The 27722-nt window shown below is 46.2% G+C and overlaps 1 protein-coding gene across 1 annotated transcript; it reads left to right on the top strand.

Annotated features, from left to right (window-relative positions):
* Positions 1-923: 923 nt before the first annotated feature.
* On the top strand, positions 924-26806 carry GALR1 (galanin receptor 1; the record flags this gene model as incomplete). Its single annotated transcript, XM_082353371.1, has 3 exons — positions 924-1589; positions 5801-5866; positions 12469-26806. 3 exons carry the CDS (start codon positions 924-926, stop codon positions 12784-12786), a joined length of 1050 nt encoding a protein of 349 aa, XP_082209497.1. The 3' UTR covers positions 12787-26806.
* Positions 26807-27722: the final 916 nt, after the last annotated feature.

Below are 27722 nucleotides of genomic sequence, written 5' to 3'. Positions count from 1 at the left end.
TTATTCCTGGGGCAGGGAGGGCGAGGATGAACGGCGCTGACGGATATCGAGGCCTGCGCGCCGCCGCCTCCCCGCCCGGCGCGCACGGAGCGCGCTCAGCTTCCCCTGCCGGGGCCGGGGCTGCACGCGGCGTTTGTCGCCTTCGCTGGACGCAGGCAGGTCCGCGCCGCGCGGAGGAGAGCGCGCGCGCGGCCGATCGTGGCGAGGAGGTGGGCGGCGACCCATCCCATTGGGATTCGTCCGGTCTCTCCGCGCGGGGAGGCCCCCGGCGGGCGCGGATTTCCGCGGGGCTGAGTCCTGCCTACGTCTCAGTGGCGACGGAGTGGCCCCCGGCCAATGCCCGCAAAGGCACAGAGCGCTCTCCCGTTTGACCAGAAACCGCGAGGGGAGAGAGGCGCCGGCCGGCTGGGAGGCGAGGGGAGCCCTCTCCACGAACCGCGCGGTACGTGGCCGCGCGCCCGGCTGTGTCCCCGGAGCGCCGCGGGAAGGGAGCGGCTCAGAGCAACAGGTGCAGCCCGCAGCCACTCCCGGGACGTGCGAGACGACCTGCAGGGGCTCGGAGTCGGTAAGGCGCGGAGAGGGCTCTCTCCACCCGCAGGGCTGCACCGGCAGGTCCCTCCTCCCGGGTTCGGGCGGATCAGCGGGCGGTGGTGCCTGGACACGGGGAGCCCTGCGTCCTCCGGACAACCGCCCCGGTCCGGGAAGGTCCAGCTCCGGCTCCGGTCCGTGTCCCCTCTCGGGCGGCCCCGTCCAAAAAGACGGTGCCACTAGGCACGGGCGCCCGGGCGCGTGCCCATCAGGGAGGCTCAGCCTCAGAAACTCGCGCTCTGCGTGCCAGGGGCTGGGTGCCCCGGCGCCCCGCCGCGCCTTCCCTCCCCGGCCAGCACCCTTCGCCGGCGCGACCCGGGCGCCCCCCGCGCGCCATGGAGCTGGCGGCCGGGAACCTCAGTGAGGGGAACGCGAGCGGGCCCGAGCCCCCCGGCCCGGAGCCCGGGCCTCTTGTCGGCACCGGCGTGGAGAACTTCATCACGCTGGCGGTGTTCGGCCTGATCTTCGCGCTCGGCGTGCTGGGTAACAGCCTGGTGATCACGGTGCTGGCGCGCAGCCAGTCGGGGAAGCCACGCAGCACCACTAACCTGTTCATCCTCAACCTGAGCATCGCCGACCTGGCCTACCTGCTCTTCTGCATCCCCTTCCAGGCCACGGTGTACGCCCTGCCCACCTGGGTGCTGGGCGCCTTCATCTGCAAGTTCGTCCACTACTTCTTCACCGTGTCCATGCTGGTCAGCATCTTCACCCTGGCCGCGATGTCGGTGGACCGCTACGTGGCCATCGTGCACTCGCGGCGCTCCTCCGCCCTGCGGGTGTCCCGCAACGCGCTGCTGGGCGTGGGTTTCATCTGGGCGCTGTCCATCGCCATGGCCTCGCCGGTGGCCTACCACCAGCGCCTCTTCCACCGGGACGTCAGCAACCAGACCTTCTGCTGGGAACAGTGGTCCAGCCAGCGCCACAAGAAGGCCTACGTGGTGTGCACCTTCGTCCTCGGCTACCTGCTGCCCCTCCTGCTCATCTGCTTCTGCTACGCCAAGGTGGGCGCGGGGCGGTCCGAGGGCCCCCCTTCCCGGGACCCGCAGCGGCCCCGCCCCTCCCCTTTGCCCTCATTCCCCAGAGCTTTCTGCGGGGACCGCGCGGTGCCCCATTCCTGCTCCCCCGGCCTCGGCTTGGGCTCGCGGGTTTGACGTTGCGCGGAAGTTCCTCGGACTTTGGGCAACGCCAGGGAAAGTTTGCAGGTCCACTTCCCGGGCGTCCGTCCTCTCGCCCCGGCCCGGGGCCCTGAGGTTGTCCCGGCGGAAGGCGGCGTCAGCGCCCACTTCTCAGTAGGTGAAAGCCGCGCCGCCCCTTCAGCCCGCGCGAGGACCACCCCAAGTGGCCGCAGGGTCACGGCGAGCGCTCCATCCTCCTGAGCGCACGCCTTTGCCGGGGGGAGGGTCCGCGCCCCTCCGCAGCCCTCCGCAGGGCCCGATGGGGAGATTTCCCTGCCCGCGGGGTGCACGGGGTTGGGGGGCGGGCGGGGACCGGCTCTGTGAAGCCGCTGCTTCTGGCGACAGAGCTTTGACTTTCGTCTTATACACAAGTTGGGCGTTACAAATCCAAGTGGTTAGACAGTATTTCTTCACGGAGTCTTGAGGGAGTCTCCAGAGAACTTGGGATGGATGGGCTTCCAGCTGCTGTTTCCCCGTTTCAGTCCTTTTAGGAAGGGGTAAGGAATATGAAGTGACTCAGGTGGCAGGTCAAAAGCCCTACCGCTGAGAGACACACTGTTGACACACCTCTGGTCCCCTACCCCGGCACCTCCTTATTGGGAAGATGGCTGTTACCTTGCCGGCGCAAGCCTCCCCCTCGTAGCTCAGCACAATCACCTTCTCTTTCATTAATAACACATGAGTCTGAAGATTTTATACTGATCTCAAAGTCTTGTTTATACTGGAGTAAAAGTATATGCTGGCTAGTCATGAGACGTGATTCACGGGGTGAGCTCCGCTCTCCCTGACACACCCTCCCCAGACCCATCACCGTGGGAAAAATACTGCTGTAACCACATTCTGAAATTTCCACAATTCTATCTTCATCTCTGTCTTCGTATCTCTCATTCTATTTCTCATAAGGCCGGGACTCTAGGACTCTGAATAATCAGATGAGGTAGAACAGCAGTCATTTCTTATATTCAATACATAGAGTTTTTTGTGTTTTTTTTCCCCCAGCAGAAATCTTGACTGTAAGCCACCTGGTTTTGTCTGTCCCCTCTCCCCATGTCATCTGTGTTGAGTTATGTCTGTTTTGAATGGTAATATTTCTGGATGTGATCTGAAAGAATGTCCTGCATCAAAGGGTTATATATAAAGAGGTGCGGTAAAGATGGGGAAATTGGGAGATCACTGCAGCTTAGCTCTTCGGTAAATGGCTGTTTTATTCATTTCATCTTGTGCAAATGCAAATCAAAGCTTGGTTTGCACAGCCCAGTGGTCTCCAGTGTGCGCTATCTCACTTAATCTGCAGGCCACCCAGTGGGTTGGAGCCATTGTGCATATTTTATTGATAAGGAAAGAGGGTTCTGGAGGAGTGAAGCAGTTGACCCAGATTATGAAGCTGGTAAAGGGTTCAGGGAGGATTTCAGTGCAGGAATTCCCGGTCCCCCAAGAGAGGGGCAATTGCTGAGGGCCTGTAGGGCATGGACCTTGGGACTAGAGGATTCTTACAATATTTGCTTCTTCATTCATCCTGACACGGATTAGACTTGAAGCATATTCTTCCTTCATTTCCCGAAAGTCTTTGGGGAACATAATTCAGGTCTTCTTAATGGAAACAACAAGGTAAATGTCTAGGAATAAATTAGGTTACATTTCTGTCATTTGAGAATTTATACAAGTCACACATAGGGCAAAATTTAAAATTTTTCAAAAATTCAAAAAATACATGATCATTGGGATATTTTTTATATGGAAATAGTTTGCTTTTAAGCATAACTGGAAATTTCTTTGGAATTCAAGGTAATATTTGCATATTCATTCCAGGGCTTGAAAAAGTGGGAGTAATGACCTCCAGTTGCTTTCCTTTGGTTCAGTCATTAAGTGTCTGCTATGCGCTGAAGGATTTTGCTCCTTAAATGTTACATTCAGGACTGATTATTTCCCCAAGGCCCAGGTCTGCTTGCCACTGTGAAAAGTCACAAAGATCAAAAGACATCTAAGATCACAATTTTCTATAAACTAAACAAAGGAATTGCATTCCAGACTGGACTTCTGCACTTACGAGTATTTAGTGGAAGGTCCTTTGCAACTGACACTCCTTGGGAAACAGAATGAATGGGCTGGGGGGTGACTCCGGGCCTCCCTCTGCTGCCCTGGAGCTGCTCTTGTCCAGCGCTGGTACCTTACTCTCTTCCCTCAGAGGGCATGCTTGTCCTGGACCCTCCTTGGCCCGACATGAACATGACCTCTGGGCCTGCCCACCCGCCAAGTTCCCCCACATCCCCAGAGACATCCGACACCCAGGATGACCTTGGCTCAGGTTTGAGTGTGGGGTTTCCTGCACATACTCCTAAATGTACAGAATGACGGAGAAATGCCACCATGCCATGGTCATCATCTTCCAAAGAAATGTAATCATAACCCATCGTGCAACCCACGTTTTTCTCCTTTGGTGACAAGTCCTTCATTGGGTTGCATCACAGTTTATCAATGAGGGTTCATAGTGTGGGCTCTCGAAGTGAAACAGAGCAAAGAGGAACATACTTGGGTGTTTTCTCCATTGACCACTCAGCAACGTTCCTTAGGCGCTTTGCAGTTACCGAGACGTGATCCCCCCGAGTTTGTGGAAGGAATGAGTAACCCCTGGGGTAGTGTTATGAGGCAGGTAACATTTGACTTTTCCGTGTGGAGTCCTCTCCAGGTGGCCCTCTCTGATTTTGTTTTGCTGCGTCTCCTCTTGTCCCTTGCTTTCGGTGACCAGTGTCCTCCTGTGGTCTTCTGGGAAGGCTGTCCCCAGAGAACCTCACCAGGCCGGTCCTCTCCAGGCAGGGTCCTGTCCAGCCCTTTCCTTCCCCTTGAAAGTTCTCCTCATTTGTTCCTGCCAAAGCCTCTCTTCTATCTTTGCCCTAGATTTGATTTTTTATACCCCAGTTTCTGTTGGCAGGACAGTAAACTAACCCATTGTTAAAGTGTTGAGAGTGATCCCAAATGTCCCTGTAGCAGGTGAAAGGCTTGTCTTGTAGAGACGCTAAGCCCCTGTAGGAAGTGAGGAGTATCTCAGCAGAGCTGGGAATTTGGAGTCGGAAATTCACGCCCCCCATGATGGCTGCTTGACCTGCATAGGAATCCCGAGGAGGTGAATAAGTCCCGTGGCTTCACAATCAGGGAAGGGCCCTCCAGAAGGGCTGCATCCAGCCGAACGGAGCAGGCTTTCACAATAAGTCCAGTTCCGTTAAATTACCTCCGTGCTGCGGTGCTTCAGGGGGACAGAGAGGTGGCTGGGACACTGCTTCCAATTTTTGGAGAGACTCATTGAGTAACAGATGGACAGTCTAAAGCCCTTAGTCACCCAGAGCTAATTTTCCTTAGATTTTTCACTCAGATGGGGCATAAGAAAGAACTCAACACCAGTGTGGCATATGTACAGCCGTCTTGGCCCTGTTGTATAGCTTATGTTGTAAATTCTTACATAGAACCAAAGTGACTCACATCATTTCTCCTGAGCATTACACTGGCGAGAGAAGACAAAGCTAGTTTCTCTAAGGAAGGAAACCAGTGTCTCCCTGGAAGCCTTCCTGATGGGACATTAATTGTAGAACCTTGCTGAATGGTCTGCCGGTCATCAGTGATGCTGGAGGGCAGTCTGTAGTTTCTCCATGTATCTAGGATTTAACATACGGCAGGGACCTGGGATTGTTAAAATGTAGAGTCTTGGGGGAAACCAACGTGGAAGCGAGACCAACAAGGATGCACATGTGGGTAGCGGTGTGGCTCTTTCTGGACGAAACCGCAGAGCTCCCTGCACCAGAACTCTCTGCCAGCAGGTGCTCCGGCCGCAGATGGCACCTGGGCGCCCCTCAGGGTTAGAGGAACAGGTGTCCTTGGCAATTCTTAGTCATCGTTACTCCACCACCTCATGTGAATTTCAGCTTGAATGACCTTGTAAATGATGGTGGTGGTCCCATTTCAGAACGTCAAGAAGTGTCGATGCAAAACGGACAGTGATTTGTGCGGTCTGAGACAAACCGATTTTATTAGTCTGTGTTTTTCAGGTCCTTAATCATTTGCATAAAAAGTTGAAGAACGTGTCAAAGAAGTCAGAGGCATCGAAGAAAAAGGTAATATTCATGGGTTTACAGCCTATGCGCCGTTTCTAGAGCTCAGTTTATGTATACTCTTAGCTCTGCTTGCATCCACCCAATGCCTGTGACATTTTGGTTCCTGGGTACAGAGATTTGAAATGAGCCTCTTACCATTAGGCAGAGGGTAGAAATGGGAAGTCGGCTGTTCAGGGTGGCCAGGTGATCGTGCTGCACGAAAACGTGGATGCAAGTCTCGGGAGGGGAGGAAAGGTGTATTTTCTGGATTCTGAGCCTCTTGAGAAGGTATGTTCTAGGTTGGTTGGGACAGAGTGTCGAGTGGCTGGATCCGTACTTTGCATGAAAGTACAGTCATTTTATTATGTATTTACCACCTCTGATGTGATTCCAGAAGGCCCTGTCTTAATAATCTTTCGAGAGAGTGTTGTTACAGTCTCTCCCTGAAGCCTCAGAAGCAGACGCACTGTTCTTCTCTCTTCCTCCCAGACTTGTGCTGACTTTGGCCCCGAGGGGAGAGAACTAGAGATGGGAGGGGCCTCAGGGGAATTCAGCCCATTTTTAATCGTCTTTCTCATCCCGTGAATTCTGAATTCCAGAAGCTTCTCCTGAAGAGTTTTACAGCATCTAACATCCTGCAGTTTATCACACTTCACATTTTGAGGAAAAACTATTTTACAAATCAGGATTAGTTTACCTCTTATTCAGATAATACCTATATCATCTCTGATTTTTAGAAAGTAGAATGAAAGTTGATGAGATTATTAGACCATATGATTAGGGAGGAGGAGATTATAACCAGACATCTTTACACGCAAATATTACTCATAACATCTTAAAATACCTTGTTTTTCCTTCTAAATATTTATTATGATCAAGGACACATAATTTGCAGAAATTATAGTTTAATCATATTTGCTTTAAAAACTTCTGCATAAATAAAGTACAGCTCTTCCTGACTTTTCCTTGTTTATAAATAATAATGTGGCTAAAAACACACCTGTTTTCGGAGTCCGTGAAAAGAAATGGCAGACAGTTGGTTAAAAAGCACAAAATTTAGCTTGTATTTGAAGAGGTTAACACCCTTGGGGAGGGAGGGGGCTTGCTGAACTTCCTCAGAGGTTATGCCCTTGGAATGTGGTACCTGCTTATGATTGATGCCAAAGATTTTCTGCCTCTTGACAGGAAGGAAATGAAACTTTTCTTTAGCATTGGCTGGATCTTATTTGCACGCTACAGTTAGTTTTAGTCTCTATACTTGAAAACTATTGGAGAGAAATTGTGGAGATTCCAGAGGAGAAAAAGTGATTAAAAGAATGAAAATAGATCTTGGAAGAAATGATTAGAAAAGCTTCTGTTTTACAGTAAAAAGATCTAAAGATTAGTGATTAGTTTAACATTTACATCGTTTGGTTTTATGTGTATACGTGTGTGTATGGGGGTGCGTGTGTGTGTACATATATATGTGTGGGTATATATTATATACATATGTGTAAATGTAATTCTTACCATGGGAGAAGTTCTCAGCATTTGGAGGAGGGAAGCTTTTCTCTTCCATGCTCACAACCTCTGACCCTTAATAACCACTGAACAGATGGCAGATCTCTTTTGGTATATTTAATTGCCTCTTTGTTTGCACAGAACAAATAGAGTGTGGTGCTGGGGCGTGTGTGTGTGTGTGTGTGTGTGTGTGTGTGTGTGTGCACCTGCGTCTAGGCAAGGGATGGCACATAGGTGCGGGGGGGGGGGGGTAGGAAGAGGGAATGGGAGAGAGAGAGGAGAAGGAGGACAGGGAGACGGGAGACCCAGGAAGAAGAGTGGAGGGTCCAGGACGGAAAGCCAGCTTGACTGTCAGCACTGAAGGCAGAGAATGGACTGGCTCATGGTGACGTTGCCCCGGGTCTTCGCACAGAAGAGCGTTCCTGGCGTGTATACATGTTCAGTTGCTGGCGGATGACGGGGTGATGTGATAAGATTTTGATAGTTCATTCATTTCAGCTGCGCCCGTTTCCAGCTCCCGTCTTAGTGGCTGAGTAGGGTGCCTTCCTCTGTGCTGTATCCACCCACATAGGGACCCCTTAGTGTTAAGGCTGGTAGCGCTCACGGGGCAGAGAGTTAGGTCTTTCATCACAAACGTGCCGAACAGTTATCCTGCATGTTTGGAGGGAAATACAAATGAAGAGTGTGATTTCCGTTGCCAAAATAGTAGTAATCATAGTACAGAGCCCTGTGCTTGATTAATGCCAGGCTCTGCTGGACATAAAGAAACGTTTTCTGGCACAAAGCTGATCAGATACTAAAACGAGATTCTTAAACAATTTCCAGAAGACTTCCCAGTGGGATAGACCTCCCCACCGGATGGTTTCTTCTAATAAGGAAGTAGATGCGAGGCCCTTTTGGTACCTTCTCAACCACGAGGTTCTTTCAACAGCTGTTCTTTTTTTTCCCCTTCTGGCTTGAAGTAATTCAGCAAGCTTTTTGGCTGTCATTTATACAGTTTACAAAATGTTTTTCATCACTCTCATCTTTTAGTCACTTTTTTCTTCTCTGCCAAGTTCCATTAGACGGATTATGAATAAAATTCTTTGAAGAAAAAAAACAGATGTCTCAGATGGCTTGAAAAGGAACATCTCCGAGGAGGAGGAGAAATTAGTATTTTCCAGATATACTTTCAGAGTGAGGAGTAAAAAGAAGGCAGGCTAATAAAGCGCCCAACCTCAAGTATAGGAATTAGTATAGAGATTTAGCACATGACCTTAAATGATGACTTCTTCTCTATCAAACGATGATACGGTGCTTCCGTACTCTGCACGGACACATGGGGGAAGTAGGAGGTGCGTCGGGTGCACATCCATCTGTGATTGAGGCCAGTGATACTGTAAGAAATGAAAACAGCCTCATTCCCCACAGAGGGGACTTGTCTCCTTACCTGCTGACATTTCAGAGGAGAAGAGAGGAAGCAGCTTTTGCGAATCTTTCCGAGGAGACGTGTGGGTCAGCCTAGGCGCTGTCAACATTGAGGAAATACTTTAGCCTTTCACTTGGGTTGGGTGAGATGATTTGCTTTTGTTGTGGCTTTTGTGGAATTCTTCACCGGTTCTTCCAACACCCGATTGAGATGTTTAGAAAGGCAGGTTCCTGGGCAGCTACCTAATCCCCGTGACCTATGGAAGCAGAGCCATCGGGCACGAGACCTAGATACCAGAGTTTTCGCAAAGCTCTGCCCTGCATGATGATGGCTCGCTGATCTGCTGGAAAGCCGGGTTTGTGGTTGTTAGTACAACGCTTTATTTTGACCGGGTCTTGACCTGGAGCTGGCGTATTCCAGGCGCCTGCTTTCTGAGTCGGGTGTTGGAAGCAGTGGTGGCTGCAGGCCCCGTTCTGCAGTGTGGACTTCTTTCCTGCATTCCCTCCCATGTCTTCCCAGTTCCCTGGACCCAGAGGCATCTGCAGCAAGCCTCTGCTGCAAAGGAGACAGAGGAAGAAGCCATGTACCGCCTCTGCCTACACGCAGGGATGTGCTCGCCTAACGTGACGCCTTGGCCGTGTGGACGCCTGTGGGGCTGAGCGCCAGGGCCCGTGTGCAGGGCGCCCACCTGTCTGACGGGCTGAATGCCTGTGAAACAGGCAGAAAATAAATAGTGAACCCTTGCTGACACTAAGCTGGGAGCACAAACATTCTATTAAACTCTTTTGGGAACAGGCTTCGATAGATGATAGAGTTTATATAAGTACCGATTGAGTATTCTTTCCTGATTTATATTGTAATTGGAATCCGGTCACATTTCAAAGCTATAGGTAGACCAAGAAAAAGAACCTCGTTCATGGTTCTGAAAAGACCAGTGGAACTGCTAAAAATAAAAGGTAGATTTTGAATGGACTTGGGTAAACAGACAGTAACAAACACCCCACAGAAAACATACCATACTGCCCATTGCCCTACAATGATGCAAAGATACAATATGGCTCTTATCAATAAGCTGCCGGGGTATATTTCTGCCCTAAGCTTGGTACTTAGTAAGAACTTCCTAAAAGGAGCAATGCAACAGAATATCCAGAGAGTATTTTGTGAAGCACAGAGATCTTCTTATTGTCTTAGAAAGAACAGATGATGTGTTCTGTTCTATTTGTAGGTGTAATTACGTCTAGATGGTTTTTATTAAATCATCTGGGAATGTATCCCACACACTAATGGATAAACAGATTGATAGCAGACAGTCCCTTAATATATGTGAGCAGATTGCTTGTTTGCTTTGTGTGTCATGTGGTCGGTGGCTTCAATCGGTATACCTGCCACCCTATAAAAACCTGTCATCAGGTTTGTACCTGAGTTGTTTGAAGTGTTGAAATGGACCAGGCCCAGTCAGGGAATCATCAGGTTGGGTCACCCTCTTCACAGGCCAGGACAGTGAAGCTCAGGGAGGTGACATCATTTTTCAAAGGTCGTTAACCCGTTTATGGCTGATGTCGGTCCTCGGCTTTTGCACGATCCGTGCACCTTCTGATGGTGAGCTTGGCTCTCATCTCCAGCCCCCCTGACCACCGCATGTGCCTTGACCTCGGCCTGCGGTCTGAGCATCTCCTCTCCCATTTCTGCCCGGGTTTCCCGGCTTCCAGCCCGTCTCTTGGACAGACTTCTTCTCCGAGTCAGTCTGCTATGTCGTGTCCCTCCTGGAGGAGTCTTAGTCCTTACGTTCGGGGTGGTGTTGTCCTTAACAGCAGGATTCTAGTTCATGGGAAGTAATAGGAAAGTCATTTTGTCTTGTGGGAACGTTCCTGCGGGGCCGGGGTCTGAGCTTCTCCCGGGGAAGAATGTGTGGGTCCCCAGTGGTTTCCTAGTTGTGGAATCACTTTGCTCCACCCTGCGAGGTTGTAGGAGAAAGAAGCCTCCTTCCTTCTTTCTCTCTCCTTCCCCTCAACCTCCCCCCCCACACACTCGTGGACCCCAGTCGAGATCCCAGTCTCTGTAGAGGGGAAGGTGGACAGGGGACCACCAGGTAGGGCTTACAGTCGATTTAGGGCCGTGGCTGGGAGGGGACGAGGGGCACCCACGCTCTCCTGCTCTGGGAGGCGTCCTGACCACCAGGGCTTCAGGTGGTCACGTTTCCGCTCTGCATGTTCAACGCGGTCTTTTAGAGCATCACAGCCTGGGCTTGATCTGAGGAGGAAGAGAGGCTACTGGATTCCCAACCTCAGGAGAGAGACTGAAAGCATCTCTCTCTCTCGTGTCCTTAATATTCCTTTCACCTTCGAGGAGCAAACGCCCTAGAAGAGAATGGAGGGGGATGGGTGCTGGAGCAGGGCAGGGACCCAGCAAACATCCCCCCCTGTGATTCAGTTACAGGACTGAGCCCACAGACCTGCCCTAAGGCTCCGCGGTCCAGACAGCCCTGGGTGCTCAGACACAGGGATGCAGCTGCCGTTACCGGGTAGATCTTGTGGGATGTCCTCTCCCTGAGCGCCAGCTGTTCAGAGCATGGTTTGGGATCACATAGACCGGCCTCCAGCTGTAACTCTGCATCCCGCCGGGGGCCACCAGGCACTGTCCTAGCCAGGCTAGGTCTCAGTTTCCTCATCTACACCGCGGATCATGATGTGGTCTGCCCGGATTGGGGGCAGCGAGTGAAGAACGCACAGCCAGCCGTCAGCCGAGGTCGCCTCTCGGTGCCCCCCACCCAGCCCTGGTTCTGCCGTCAGGCGGTTGAGCCCAGCTTACAACCTTTTAAGGAAGAAACCAGCTGATGGCTTTCTATTTTATAGTTTAAAAAATGTTAATAGCCCACCGTCTTTTGTTCGAATCCCTAGAGATGGAGTTTTCAGTTAGTTGCACGGTTAGCTTTTCAACGTGTCCTGATTTGGTGGTGATGGAACACAGGAAAAGTGTCCCAAGACTTAATCCCAGCCCTTTAGGTTTCAGCCCATGGCGGGCACTCAGAACAGATGCAGCGGGGAAACGGGGGCGCACGCGCGGCGCACGGGAGGGAAGGCTCCTCTCGTAACGAGGTTATTGCTCGGGGAAGGTCTTCTCCATCATCTGCTCGGCAGAAATCTCAAAGGACGCGTGTGGACCCTGCCTCTGATTTCTAGGTGTTTCAGATTTAGGAGCGGCAGGGAAAGGTTGAGACACGAGCAAACAGGGAGACAGGCCCTGAAATGGCTCTCTGGACCCACTGCATGTGTTGGGGTCTCTAAGTGTGTCCAAGTTCAGCAAGGTGAAATAAACATCTCTTCTTGTCTGTTGAGGCAGCTCTTGGGAGCAGCGTTCGCGAGCTCAGCCGAGCTGCCTCCCTGGGCTCAGTCCCACTGTGTGCCGTGCAGCGGGGTGTAAAGTTACCGTGTTCAATCTGTGTGTTCCTGTTGCCATGACTCAAAGCACGCTTCCTGGTATCCACATGCGTTTCACATACCTGCTAGGATTATTCCCTATGGAGGGTCAAGACCGGTCCCGGGGAAGTTTTGAACAAAACTGCTGCACGAAGTGAAGGTTAACTAACACCTAAGGCAGATTTAGTACTTACTTGATCCTGTGAAAATACACAGAAAATTCTCTCAGGGCGTGCTGTAAAATGCTGGGTTCCTTTCCTGCTGTAATCGATGCATTGCCTTTCTTTTCCTTCTCCTAGACCGCGCAGACGGTGCTGGTGGTGGTCGTGGTTTTCGGGGTCTCCTGGCTGCCACACCACGTCATCCACCTCTGGGCTGAGTTTGGGGTCTTCCCACTGACACCCACCTCCTTCCTCTTCCGGATCACCGCCCACTGCCTGGCGTACAGTAATTCCTCCGTGAATCCCATCATTTACGCGTTTCTCTCTGAAAATTTCAGGAAGGCTTATAAGCAGGTGTTCAAGTGCCACGTTCGCAATAAGTCACCTCTTAATGACGCTAAAGAAAATAAAAGTCGAATAGACACCCCACCATCAACCAATTGCACTCACGTGTGAAAAAAGATCAGCGTTTTCTTCGTGCGGCGTTTTCATACTTGTGGACTAGACACATAAAAAAATACAATGAGGTGTTAAGCAAGGCAGCAACTCGTTACCTTAACAACAATTCATATTGTATGAGTTAAATTCCACTTGTGTTTAAAAGGTACTTTGATCTACCTGGAAAATCCCTAGGTCTAGTGAAGATTATTTCTAAATTTTATTTTATTTCTAAATTCTACTCCATAAGCAAAAGAGAATAAAATAGTTTTATACCTGTTAAGAAATGAAAGTTTAATAGAATTCCCTAGATTTGCTCAATTCTTCATAGGATAAGGAATAAGGACCTAGAAAGATGGTCAGGAATATTTGTGATCTACATTTTGAAGAAAATTTATTTAGAAAACGTGTTTATGCTTTAGTTCTTCAATTTTAAGATAAGGGGTAATATTAAAACTGTGTGTTTTAAAATACGATCGTGGACACATGAAAGTGCTCCCTGAGTTTTATTTTTGCGACCATTTATATTGAGACACTGCTATTTGATGGAAATAAGTTTAGTGCACATGTCACATTTGCTCCCAGTTGTAAATAGTGTACAGGGCTTCTGAGTTGTGCTGCATCTGTCTGCGATCATGAGGTCCATTAAGTTTATCTCAGGAGGTCAGCAGGTGTTGTGGCCATGACCCTGGGTGTCAGCCATCGGGATGTCAATTAAAAGCTATCCTGTGAACTTAGTCTTTATTGAGTTGACTAGAAAAATCAGGGAAAATCACCACCTGCAACTATTCTAATAGTGGAAGCTGTGAATGAGATTCTGAGAATGAAACTGGACATTAAAATTATATATATATATATATATATATATATATATATATATATATAATATATATATGGCAAGGTATTAGCTATGCCTTGAATGGAATCTACCCAAAAGAGAGAATTTAAAAAATGTCAGTGAAGATGATGTACAGAAAATAATTTCCATAAATTCAGAACTTAGCAAGTCATATGAGATAATTGTCATGCCATGTGAGGAAAGCATACTAAATGTTTGGTTCAGATAAATTTTGAAGAAAGCAAATCTTATGAATGGCTATACGTAGGGATATCATATCTTGTACAGACAAATGCTTTTTTCATTAAATTTGTAATGATGTCTAATGCACATTTACCCCAAATTATCATTCCCTCTGGAAATGTTAATTTGGGCTTCAAATCATCATGACTTGAGTTTCAAATGTAGTTTTTGTGATGATTTCATATTTACAATGAGAAAATAGTATGAAAAGATTAAATGATCCTATATTAGAAAATAATTTTCAGACTGTAAGACTTCGATATATTTTAGGATGATACAAAAGCAAGAAGAGTTTTTAAAAAAGAATTTTGTGTAATGTACACCTGTGTCAAATCAGTACTTCATGTGAAATACCAAATTTTAGATCAAAAAACCCAACTCGATGTAAGTCTTTGCATGATAACTTCTCTAGTTCATGAATTTACTTTCACTAATTATATTCCTCCAGAAAGCAGTGTTTACATTTGCAATGGTATAAATAGTTCTCTGGACAGAATAGGAGAAAATTATCAGAGAGGGTGGGAAAGCATGAGCTTTCATGTTTGATGGCCAGGGGAATAAATTACGTATATGTGTATGTGAGTATTTTTAAGAACAATGTAAGTCCTTTGCACAGAAAATTTTTTGCACTTTATTCAACTGTAGCAGCAGATACATTTTATCCTGACGACGATACCTCATGTGCTTTGTGGAACTTGAAGCTGCCATTGTGAATGCCGGGACAACTTCTGGGTGTGTGAACGCACGCAGCTGCACAAAGAGCTGCCTCCCGGTTGCCTTTGGACTTGCGTGGATGATGGCGATTCCCTGCACCATGGCTGCTCTCTTGTTTTCCTCTTCTGTTTTCCACGCACTCAAATGAAGTATTAAAACAAATACAGTAGCCAATGCTGCTCTTTTCTAAGAAGTGTTGAGAATGGGCTTCGACATGATGTAGTTACCCTTGTAATGCCTTGGTCCCTCCCAGATGACGTGATCACGGACTCGCAAAACCCAAGTGTGCCGAGTGTAAAAGCAGATCGCTTCATTTTATAGTCAGATAGGATATTCTTCCTGCCATCGTCATTTTAATCAATTCCTCTTGTTCAGAGTTGAGGTTATCTCTTCCTCTAACGGGTTTTGTTGCTGATGATAACGTAGGTCTGCAAAGATGTAAAGCCCTGTAAAGTTTCCTGAGCGAGGGGTTGCAGAAGAACGTTTATTGCATCTGCCGGCCAGCTGCTTCCTGGGGCTCCGATGTCCTCATGTGTAATTAACGGGACCCATTCAGAGGCCCCGCCCCTTCTTCACTGTATAACCCAGCCCCCTGCCTTCCTCCCAGAGGCCAGGCTAAAGGAGAGACACCCAGTGCGTCTTTGAAGTCCGGCTGCTGGATAAACCTTGTTTTTTGTGTTTTTTTTTAACATCTTTATTGGAGTATAATTGCTTTACAATGGTGTGTTAGTTTCTGCTTTATAACAAAGTGAATCAGTTATACATATACATATGTCCCCATATCTCTTCCCTCTTGCATTTCCCTCCCTCCCACCCACCCTCCCTATCCCACCCCTCTAGGTGGTCACAGAGCACCGAGCTGATCTCCCTGTGCTATGCGGCTGCTTCCCCCTAGCTATCTATTTTACATTTGGTAGTGTATATATGTCCATGCCACTCTCACTTTGTCACAGCTTACCCTTCCCCTTCCGCATATCCTCAAGTCCATTCTCTAGTAGGTCTGTGTCTTTATTCCCGTCTTACCACTAGGTTCTTCATGACCTTTTTTTTTTTCCCCTTAGATTCCATATATGTGTGTTAGCACTCTTGCACTGTTGGTGGGAATGTAAATTAATACAGCCACTATGGAGAACAGTATGGAGGTTCCTTAAAAAACTAAAAATAGAACTACCATACGACCCAGCAATCCCACTACTGGGCATATACCCTGAGAAAACCATAATTCAAAAAGAGTCATGTACCACAATGTTCATTGCAGCTCTATTTACAATAGCCAGGACATGGAAGCAACCTAAGTGTCCATCATCGGATGAATGGATAAAGAAGATGTGACACATATATACAATGGAATATTACTCAGCCATAAAAAGAAATGAAATGGAGTTATTTGTAGTGAGGTGGATGGAGTTAGAGTCTGTCATACAGAGTGAAGTAAGTTAGAAAGAGATAAACCTTGTTTTTCAGTGAATTTCAAAGAAAATTGATGCTTTCTCCTTAGATGTGGCTGTCTTAGTGCCCCAGGGCAGCTGTTATTTTTCTGGGCCTTTTCCTTCCCCATGGGGCTGTGGCTCTGGAATATTTACATAATGGGCAGGCATGCTGGCTGTTTCATATGCACAAGCAACAGTTTCGGTTGCCTGCTGATGAAGATAGGGACTCGGATGAAGGGACTGTCTTGTCCTGTGTTCCCAGGAAGAGTTTAGATGGTCTCTCTGCTGTTCTGACCACACATGTGCTCAGCAAGGTGAGGGCTGAGGCCATTTTCTGAATATCTTAGGGAAATCCTTTTGCTATAAATGGGACCGTTCTACTGCACACATCGGGAATCAAACTATCGTTTCCCCCTCCTCCGGCTTTCCCAACCCCTGTGCTTCTATCCTAACTTGCTTCTAGGCAGAGTTCCTCACTCTGACATATACCATAGTAAAATTCCTCCTTCACCCCAGGCATACCAGTGGAGGGATGTCTGAACTGTGTGAGCCATGCAAGGCTAAAAGCTTCCGTGACTCAACTTCCAACTGGGACCCTGAGGATGATTGCATTTGCTCAGTGTCTCAGATGCGTTGGGATGGTGCACAAATGATTCCAAGAAGTTAGCTGAAACCCAAGGTCAGACTTCTGGGCAGGAGAGAATCCATTCCCTTTCCACAGATGCCACAGATACCTGTACGATCCCAAGTGCTTGTGTTCAAGCAGCCTTGCATTGAGTAAAGCAACGTACTGTTCAGCTTAGTCATATTCTGGCTTAAAAAGCTATTAAATATGTATATAAACCACCTGGTCATGTAACTTGAGTCAAGAGATCAAGGTGGCTCCTTCTGGAAACTTACCATCTAAAATTTGTCAATTTCCAACTGCACTGATTACAAATATCTTCCTGGTTTTACATTTCTAAATGACCTTCTATTTAAGGTAATTGTGTTCTTCTCGGCCATTAAAAGACGTTGCATGTTAAGTTATTTGTCAAGCAGATGTTAATGACTTGTTTGTCTAAGGACGTGTTTATTTTAAAAGTCTCTGTAGTTAGGGTAGGTGGCCTTAAATGCTGATGGTGATTTGTCTTGGAAAGAAAAAAATTGCAAAATGGATTTAATTTGTGCTGTATTTTAATACTTTCTCTTTTAGAAGTGGAAAATTGAGCCTGCAGGACGATTTTAAAAGCTTCAGCCTCCTCGATGTGGGCTATGTGTACGTCAGGCGAGCGTGTCTAGGGGACCGTGCTCTGCATCGTCTCCATCGCTCAGGATTCTGTTTCTTTACTCGTGAAAGCACCACAGATGGTCCAGATGGTGGTTTCTTTTCCTACGTGAGTGTGAGTGCCAGGTGCACGCACATCCGCCTCCTGCACCTGGGCTGCCATCCTGGGATTCGGAGGTGGGCAGGTCTGCTCAGTGCGGCAAGATCTTCAGGACGTTCACAGGCCCTGGGCACTGCCCCCCTCTTCTGGGTCCTGTACTCACGCTCAGGACACCTCCTGCTGCCCTGAGAGTGTGGGTTCTGTCCTGGGGGCGGCAGTGGTGGTGGGGACATCTCAGGGATGGAGAGTGGGAGGGGAGGGTGGCGAGTAAACGCTCTACTTTTGTGCACCTGGTGAAATACCCTCAGCTGGGCTTTCTCTCCCAGTCTGTTTGAACATTGGCCAAGTTTGCTGTATTCAGACAGTTGTACAAAGAGCCGATCCTGTAGCTAAAGCTTTTGGTGTCACTTTGGGGTGGAAAGCCCCATCCTTTTCTGTCTTTTTTTTTAAATTGAAGTATAGTTGATTTGCAATGTTGTGTTAGTTTGTGGTGTACAGCAAAGCGATTCAGATATATATATATATATATATATATGCTTTTCAGATTCTTTTCCATTGTGGTTTATTACAAGATATTGAGTATAGTTCCCTGTGCTATACAGTAGGACCTTGTTGTTTATCTATTTTATATATAGTAGTGTGTATATGTTAATCCTAAACTCCTAATTTATCCCTGCCCACTTTCCCCTTTGGTAACCATACATTTGTTTTCTATGTCTGTGAGTCTGTTTCTGTTTCACAAATAAGCACCTTTGTGTCATAGTTGATTCCATATTTAAGTGATATCATATGATATTCGTCTTTCTCTGTCTGACTTACTTCACTTAGTATGATCATCTCTAGGTCCATCCGTGTTGCTGCAAATGGCATTATTTCATTCTTTTTATGGCTGAGTAATATTCCATTGTATATATGTACCACATCTTCTTTATCCATTCCTCTGTCGATGGGCATTTAGGTTGCTTCCATGTCCTGGCTATTGTGAATAGTGCTGCTATGAACACCGGGGTGCATGTATCTTTTCGAATTAGAGTTTTCTCTGGATATATGCCTAGGAGTGGGATTGCTAGATCATATGCAAGCCCCATCCTTTTTGCTGGGGAACGGTTTTCTGGAAATCTCAAGGTGTATTGCACAACCCCCAATTCTCAGCATTTAGAGAAGTCACAGGCCACTGGCTGCTAGAATAGATTAGAACTGGAATCCACCATTCAGATTCTTTAGACTCTTAGGTTGTGGCGATTTGTAAGGTAATTTAGAATTTGGGATGAATTTTGTGGTCTGCTGTAGGTTTTCTTTGGGACACCATGTACTACAGAACCTTATTTTAGAAGATGGGATATTGCCTATTGAAATGGGAAATCTTTATGTGTTCTAAAGACCATAGTGTGTCCCTTAAGCTCATCTTCCCCATTTGATGAGCTTGTCTGGGACAATCGCGCTGACATGCCCTATGGTGTATAGAAATGCGGATGGTCCTGGAGCTGGTGCTGGCGGAGAAGGAGCTGAGCCTGACGTGAGTGTCCTTCACGGCCTTTCAGCATCAGAGCCAGTGGAGGACAGACCTCCAGGCCTGCAAAAGCAGTGAAGGCAAACCTGGAGGGAACAGTCTGTGTCTGTGTGGTGAGGGGCACCTGTGACCCACGGAGCTGATGTAGCAAAGGGGGCCTGGGGCTTGGTCACGACTGGGAGTAAGTGTCAGACTCTAGGAAAACATGTAAATTCCCTGCTTCTGTGTGGGACGCGAGGAACAGGGAAGACCTTCAGGACAGAGTGGGCTATGCCAGGGCCCTTAAAGGATCGCCGGATTGTTCGGGAAATCACAGAGCCTCATCCAAGTGTTGGCCACAGATCCTGTCCCTTGGAGCCCTGGGCCACCTATGGGTCCCCCTCAGGGCTGCTGGCTGGGGAGGGGAGTCGGGAAGGGGGCTGGCGGGGTGCAGACTCCAGTCCTCCTCTTCCGTTCAGCCAGAGGAGTTCTGCTTCAGTCTGCCTTCCTAGTTCCATGTGATACTTCACCGAAAAGTCAAGACCACTCATCCAAGGACTCTATCACCCATTGTCTGGGTTGACTCTTCCTGATGATCCCTTCATTCCCTGCTTCTATGACTCATAGTTGGCCTTTTTCATTCTCCCTGCTGCTTCCTTAAGGTCGACCATTGTCTCTATGCTTGAGATCTGAATTTTGTCATCTTTGAGGGGTTCATGAATGGTCTGCGCCCTACACATCCCATATCTTCATTTTTTTTTTTTTTTTTTCTGAGCTGTTAGCTTTTTCCTGATTACCCTGGCACCACTCCTCCCTTTAACAGTGAAGTGTCGGAAATGCAAACGTTAAGAGCAAATCACCTTTCTAAGGGAGCGCAAATGACAAATTTCTGCATAGAGTCGGAAGGCAGTAGAGCAGGTCCACTGGCACAGTCCATCATGGGGGCCCTCTTTGGGGAGTTGGCTCGGTGAGGCCGCACCTATACGAGCTCAGCTCCTGGGAGTGGCCCTGGTCACTTCTGAGAGGTTCTGACTCAGTGGATGGTGGGAGGGCTCAGGCAGCTGGGCTCTGCCTGTGGCTGCAGTGGGTCCCCTGGGCTCGCTTCTTCAGCCTGTGCTGGTCGTCTTCCCTGACCCGCTCCAGCTGCTAATCGCATCCATTTCTCTAAGGAGATTCCACCATCCCTGGGCTAAAACTTTCTGGTCTGTCGTGAGTGAAGACGAAGTATGGGTGGGACCTCGGGACACAGAAGAACCCTAAGTGGGAGACTCAGAATCAGAACATAAACAGGTGTCTTGTCCTTCACCTGGCATCGTAGGTACCACTTGTTGAACAAGACCTCCATTTAGAAACAGCAAAGATCCAAGAAAGCAGAAGTGGATGGGGGTCACGTTGATTTCCAGTGGAAATCTCCTCATCTTGTTACAAAGAAAAGAAAATCGGCATAAGCAGGCTGTTTTGGTACATTTTGTCAGTGCCACCTAGCTTTGGCTATGAGAAAATATTGTTTAAAATGGAAAGTGTGTCATTTTTCTTCGAAAGAGACTGTTACTGGTACGTGGAACTGGCTAAAAAATCGATTGCAGTGCTGCAACTCAGGTCAGCAAACATGAAATGAGACCAGGGGTATCTCAGGCATCCCTGTCCTGTTTACCTTTGCAGCCTCACGGGCCCCGCAGAGGAACCTTACCCAGAAGACACTTAGTGAATGAGCAGACTCGTGGGTTCGTGATGTTTTCAAAATAGGGCTAGCATGGATAAAGAATTACACTTCATACTTCTCTCAAAATTAAATCTGCTTATAATTTAGGAATATTTATGAGCCAGTAGAGGATACATAAATGTTATTTTCCATATGTTGATTCTCCAAGAGACATGTTTCACTGCCGTATATTTTATAACGATCGAAGATTTGACAGTGGGGGATAGAAATCCAAAGATTTCTTGAATCTGGTTGACCAAATCCTTTAATTTCTCACCTTACATCTGCCTAAGTGAGGAAGAGAGTTGTGGAGCTTTGTAGAAAAGGTAGTGAACATTAGGGAGCTTGAGATTTGCTTGAATTCTGCTGGTAAATTGCTGTGGGAAATGCTGTCTGTGGGATCCTCACATGAAAGAAGAATATGGAGAGGCTGAGTGAGTCCCCAAACTGACGGCACATTCAGATGATCTGGGGAGATCCAGAAGGTCCGGATGCTCTGCTCTTAGCTTTGAGCAGTGGTTCTCAAACTTTACCGAGCATCTGAAACTTGGATTCTGGAGCTTCACCTCTACAGCGTCTGATTCAGTAGATGCAGGGTGGGGTCCCCAATTTACATATCTAACAAGCTCTTTGGTCACATGGATGCTGCTGGTCTAGGGACCACATTTTCAGAACGACCACCTGATTTGATTGGTTTAGACGTGGAGCACAGACAGTTCTTTAAGGCTTCCAGGTGTACCGCAGGTGTAGTGAGCCATCAGGTTGAGTAGATGGCTCTTTGTAAGTCTAAACCTCTGCAGTTCTGTGAGAAAAAAAAAAAGCGCTTCTATGGGACCTAAATCATTCAGATTTTTATTGCTTACTCTGAACAAATTCATAAAATATCTGTTCAACAATTACATGACCACAGCTATAGAAATCTGTCAGTTTTCAAGAGTGTGAAGGAGTTTGATAACTTACAGGTAGGGGTTTCAGAGGGTATCATCATTTTTCCTTCAAGAGAATGAAATAAAATAACTCGGTGGAAAAGAGCACCTATACACTCACTTTGTTCCCCTAAGATATAGAGGCATAAATACAGTATTCAGAATCGTTATATGTGAATTTTTGAACTCAGTGTTTAAATTAAACATGTGCATGTCTTTATGTATGGCTGCTAATTTTTAACTACATTATTATCTCTAAGAGATAAATGTAGCTTACTCTGTGTTTGAAGTTTTTCAATTCAATATCGCCTGCTAACATAGTAGTATGGATAAGGAAGAAATTCTATGTATATTGTGTTTTTATTTACCAATGTCATTGCTTAAACACTGCTACATAAATAATGCTGAGTACGGATCTTCTTACACCCGATGATGTTATAACTCTTCTCTAAAGTTTGTTTCTCTAAAATTTGTCTCACCATCTATAAATTTAGCATGAATATTATGTATAAACATAGCATGAATAACGCTAAACTTGCAAAGCCAAAACCCCTAAATAAAGAGGTGATGTTAATTTACTTCGTAGCAAATGTAGTCATTCTAAATCGCCTCTGTGTTCTGCATGAAAGGTAGCTGGAATCTATAATTTGGATCAATTTTCTTGAAGTGAAAATAAAAGTTGTTCCTCAAAGTGTTCTTATCTACAAGTATGTTATTTTCAAACGAAGCATAACTGCACCATTTTCTAAGGTATTTCCCTAAGTATAGGAACACAGTGCAAAGTTGTTGGATTAAATTCGTTTCACTCACACTGGGCGCTGTCATGGGAAATATGGATGGATCCCGTCAGTGGAAAGCTGACACCTATATTTGCAAATGTTTTCTCCTCCTCCTCCCTGTCACATTGCTCCTTCTCTGTTTTTAAAAAGAATGCATGTCTATTGTTTTTATTAAAATGTCACAAAATTACAAGAAGTTAGAAAGAAATAAGCATTCATCCAAAATTTTATTATCAAAAAACAGCCATTGCCAATATCTTCTGAATATCAATCTAGACCTCTCTCCAATGAATATAAATATGGGTGGAAGTGATGGAGGGAGAAAGAAGGAATTTTAGAAAAATTGCCTCATACACTGCATATTATTTATTATTTCCCTTGGATCAGGAAAAAGGCAAGGATGTCTACTTTTATTCAACATAGTATAGAACTTCTAGCCACTGCCAAAAGCAAGAAAAAGAAATAAAAGGCATAAAATCACAAAGGATCAAACTGTATTTGTAGCTGATATGATCGTCTACATAGGAAATCCCAATGAATCTACCAAAAACTCCTTGAACTAATAAGGGATTTCAGCAAGGTCACGGGATACAAGATCAACACACAAAATACAAAATGAAAAAAATGCCACAGTAAATCAATTACACATTTAAATGGTTCATATTTTATTAATCACAACAGTCTACATGCTTTAAAACTAGTAATACACACAGTGAGACTAATTTATTCAGTCTACAGACAATGCTACTTCAAACTTAACTTGATCATTGACGAAACTTCAGAACACCCTATATCAAACCATGGGGCTTGTTCATACCCCTAAGATGAGGGTCTTGGCCATTGTCACAGGGCTTTGGAATGTCAGAGCTGGGTGCCCAGATTCATCCACTCTAGTCCCCTCTTTCTTTCATGTTTCCTTTGCACTTTCTTATCATAATTATAATTTTGAGGGACCCTGAAATGAACTCTATTTTGAGATAATTAATTAGCAATAATGCTTTTTAATATTTTCTGCTCTTATAGTAAATCCTTGTGTCCAAATCTGTGGTGCTGCAGAGGGTTGAGTAGTACCTTAATTTTCCTTTCCACTTCCTGTCATTTTTATTTTTTCAGTTAGTAAGAGGAAGCTCCATATTTTCCTTTGGCATACATACACAAATTTGATAGGATTTCCCTTAAACATATGAGAGAAAAGATCTTGATCCATAGATGTTGTCATCCATTGTCAAGATAATTTTTACAATAAACATAACAATTACTGTAATTATGATGTATGGTATAAATAAACACTAGTGAGTCATTTATGCTTCCTTTAAGTGAAAAATATTTGAAAAATTAATAGACTGGGTAGTTAAGAGAAAATTATGTCTTCAATGAATGTCATTTTAAAATGCATTTTCCCCAGGTATAGGTACTATTCAATGATATAGTAAAATGTCACTTAAAAATGTAAAAAATTCCGGTGGTAATGACATGCTGTAAATACATAAATATGAGGATATAAGGAGTTAATGAAATATTTTGGAGCACCCATCAATAAGATTCCACTGCAGCACTGTGTGTCTTCATGGTTCCATTTTTCTGGCTTCCTACCCTTTTATCCCACTTGACTGTACCATCTGTATCTCCCAGGATTCCACTGGGTTTTTTTCATCAGTCATCCTCTTAGTCTGTTTCAGCTGCTATAACAAAACCCATAGATTGAGTGGCTTATAAACTACAGAAATTTGTCTCTCACAATTCTGGAGGTTGGAAATCCCAGGTTAAGATGCCAGCAGATCCGGTGTCTGGTGTGGGCCTGCTTCCTGGCTGATAGCTGTCTTCTGGCTGTGCCCTCTCATGGCAGAGGGAAGGAACTCTCTGGAGCCTCTTTTATAAGGATGCTTATACCATTCCTAAAAGCTCTGCCCTCATGACAGGATCACCTCCCAAAGGCCCCGCCTCCTGATACCATCACACTGGGGATTAGGTTTCAACAAATTAATTTTGGGGGGGACAGCATCCCCCTTGATGATCAGAGTCTCTCCTGTCACACTTTTACACTCACCCCCTTGCAGTTGCCCCAGGTGCAGTTTGCCTGCTCATCTATCCTCTGTCCCCCAGCTTGAGGTCCAGCCCAGCATCTGGGTGAATTCAGAACCATCTCCACTCATCCAAGACACTCATCGGTGCGTTGTTGAGATGAGAGAGAAGGAATCTCTGCCTATACCTCCCCACCCTTGACATCTACAGCATCTTTTATGTCATTGGTAGACTCTGGATGGATCCAGGGAGATAACGCTACTTTCTTTCTTCCTGACCCATTAGTAACTGTGACCTTAGGGCTTCCAGAGGCAGTGAAGAGGACGTGCATTTCTGGGGCTGATGGGCCCTTTTAGCCCATGTGCCTTCCTTCCTTGCAGAGATGGAGTACGTCTGCTAAATGAACCTCCAACTCTGAGATTCATGATTCCACCTTTCGAGGGCCAGGCCAGAGGTGCTGAGTTCACAACATAATCTTGTGTAGGTGCTTACCTTCTTCAGTGCGTAAAGCTTTCCTGAGGAGTATATTACCAAGTTTTACAGTTCTCATTTAAGAAACTCAAATCGGGGCACTTACAGCTGCTCATTGTCTTTGATGCTGTTACGTAAAATGCAGTTTGAGCATATTTGACTTTGTGGGGCTGTGAGAGGAGGGCATGCTTGCACACACTTGAAATCAAGGTGTTCATATATAACAAAGGCCACTCTATCCTCTGGCGCCTAACTTAGTCACAGGATGCGTATTATAGTCTCTTATCGAGACATAATTTTTGATGAGTGTCTCTTAAGAAATTACCTCATTCAGGGCTTCCCTGGTAGCGCAGTGGTTAAGAATCTGCCTGCCAATGCAGGGGACACGGGTTCGAGCCCTGGTCTGGGAAGATCCCACATGCCGCGGAGCAACTAAGCCCGTGAGCCACAGCTACTGAGCCTGAGTGCCACAACTACTGAAGCCCGCGAGCCTAGAGCCTGTGCTCTGCAACAAGAGAAGCCACCCAATGAGAAGCCTGCGCACTGCAACGAAGAGCAGCCCCCGCTCGCCACAACTAGAGAAAGCCCGCGTGCAGCAACAAAGACCAAACGCAGCCAAAAATAAGAGAATAAATAAATTAATTAATTAAAAAAAAGAAATAACCTCATTCAGAGAAGTGGAGAGAGAATGAATAAAATTCTAGGAATTTGTTTCTAGAGAGGGGGATTTCACTCTAGGTATAGAATATTGGCAGATTAAGTATCCATATTCTTAAATTACGCTATTTGAATAATTGCCAAACAAAAGAATATGCTGAGCTGATTCATACCAAATGTATAACGTACTGTAATTTATCTCTTTTAGTAGAAAGGGTTTCATAATTAGGAAAGGAAGATTATATTAGGAAGATTATATTACCTTAATGAAGCATAGTTTGTGGTCCAAAGATAGATATTGAATCTTCTTTATATTTAATTAATGCATAAACATTTTTTGAATAGCATTTGTGTGTAATTCAGCATGTTAAGCATTGTCAAGTATAAAAATATATATACATATATACATATATACATATATAATATATTACAGTAAGTATAGTATATATAATATATTATAGTAAGATATATTTATAATCTGTATAATATGTATTATAATATATAATGTAAGAAATGTTCCTTGTCCCCTCAAGCAAGGTAACCGTATGGTTTTATGAGAGAAGATAAGTTGTTCATAAAACAAATTCCCCAAAATATCAAGTGGCATATGAGTGGTCAAGCTAAAGTCATATAATTGAGAGAGGAAAGCCACGGAGGACCAGCATTGCCAGAAAGACCCCGTATGGTGCTTCTTGGTTTTGACCCTAGAACAATGTAAAATTTTCGTCTGCTTTGTTCCCTCGGCCCTTGAAGCCCACTGGCCTTGGCTGATTGCAATGGTTGGACCACTGCCACCGCCATGGCATTTGACTCCTAACAAGAAAGTGGAAGAATTTTCTTTTACTTTCAAAGAAAAAGATAATCATTCTCTAACTTTGGCAAAGTCATAGAGAAAAAGGGTGCGTTCAGCGGGTGACAGCCATCATTTACCATGTCTGTTTTAGGTATCCTTAAACTGTTCAACACACAGACCTGTAGCAAAGATCTATTAATGAACTGTCTAAGGACACAATTTTCCAAACACGTTATATGTCAATTCCATTTGGAAAGCTTGTGAAAATTGATGATCCAGGCCACAGCTGATTTTGCATCCAATGACTGTTGAGAGTTTACTACGTGCTAGGGATTTGTGAGCTTCCGGCGATCCACAAGTGAGGAGACCCACCTGCCTTTCCGTCCGGTGGGGTGGGGGGCGAATGAGAGCACTAAAGCCTCGGACAAACAAACCAGTACCGTGTGTGTGCTCTTGCTGGGAGCCCAGGGCATCTGCGTCTCTGTCCTTCGGGGCAGGTTTGTGTGGAGAAGCAGGAGTGGTGATGTGATAACACCTGTGCACCCTCCTCGCCCCACCCCCCTGCGGAAAAGGGAGGGCGGGTATTTCAGGGAAAGGAGAAAAGCGGGGAAGTGAAGGAAGCAGGGGAGTGAGAGAGCAGGCTATGCTGTTGGGGGTCAGTTTGGACGGCAGTGGAGGTAGAAAGGGGCGTGGGAGGGAGGGGGGACCACTATACAAAGGCCTTTAGGTCAAGTTCAAGAGTCTGCTTTTTAGCTGATAAGGGAGAGGGTGCCTTTGAAAGATGTCTGGCAGTGTAGACCTATGCTTCAGTGGGTCTGTGACAGAAGTGAAGACATTCTGTGGATTGTATCTATCCATATTTACAACATTAGAAATTAAAACAGAAAATTTAAAATATCTATATTAGTTTATTAAAATAACTGTAATTAACTCATCACATATTTTAACCCAGATAACCATGTTTGTAAAAAAATGCGTATATATAAATACATGTAATGTAATGAGGGGAGTGACCTTGCTTTACGTTCCATTTCCTTGGTGACCCCAGTGCAGCTGGACGCCGCTGGCCTGATTGGTGCTGGGAGCCTGTGGTTTCACCTGCCATCGCTGGTGCTCCATCAGCACAAATGCCAACACACTGACAAAGGCAAATTCCGTCTTAGTATTAGTGTGAAAGCAGTTTTGACTTGTGCTGACTGCACTCTGACAACCACAGGTCTAGAGTTCGGGGGAAGAGTCTGGGTGGAGACCTGGATTCAGGAGTCATCACCTTGCAAGTGTGACAAGAGACCCAGGGGGTCAAGGGTAAACATCGGTGAGGCCACCCCACTCAGGGCAGGCAGAGGAGGATTGGCCTTGTGGGACCTTTGTAAAGGGATGGCCAGAGCCACGGAGAGAATCAGAAGAAAAAGGTGTTGCAGATAAAACACAGTTTCTAGAACATGGAGCAGTAAAACCCCACCTGCAGTCAAAAAGAAGTTACATAAAACATAGCTTTCAAAGTGACCCTTACATTTTCCACA

The sequence above is a fragment of the Balaenoptera borealis genome, assembly GCF_965194805.1.
Source record: "Balaenoptera borealis genome assembly, chromosome: 14".
In the NCBI taxonomy this organism is placed as follows: Eukaryota; Metazoa; Chordata; class Mammalia; order Artiodactyla; family Balaenopteridae; genus Balaenoptera; species Balaenoptera borealis.
The sequence above is the reverse complement of the archived record's forward strand: the minus strand, read 5'-3'. Positions and strand labels throughout refer to the sequence as shown.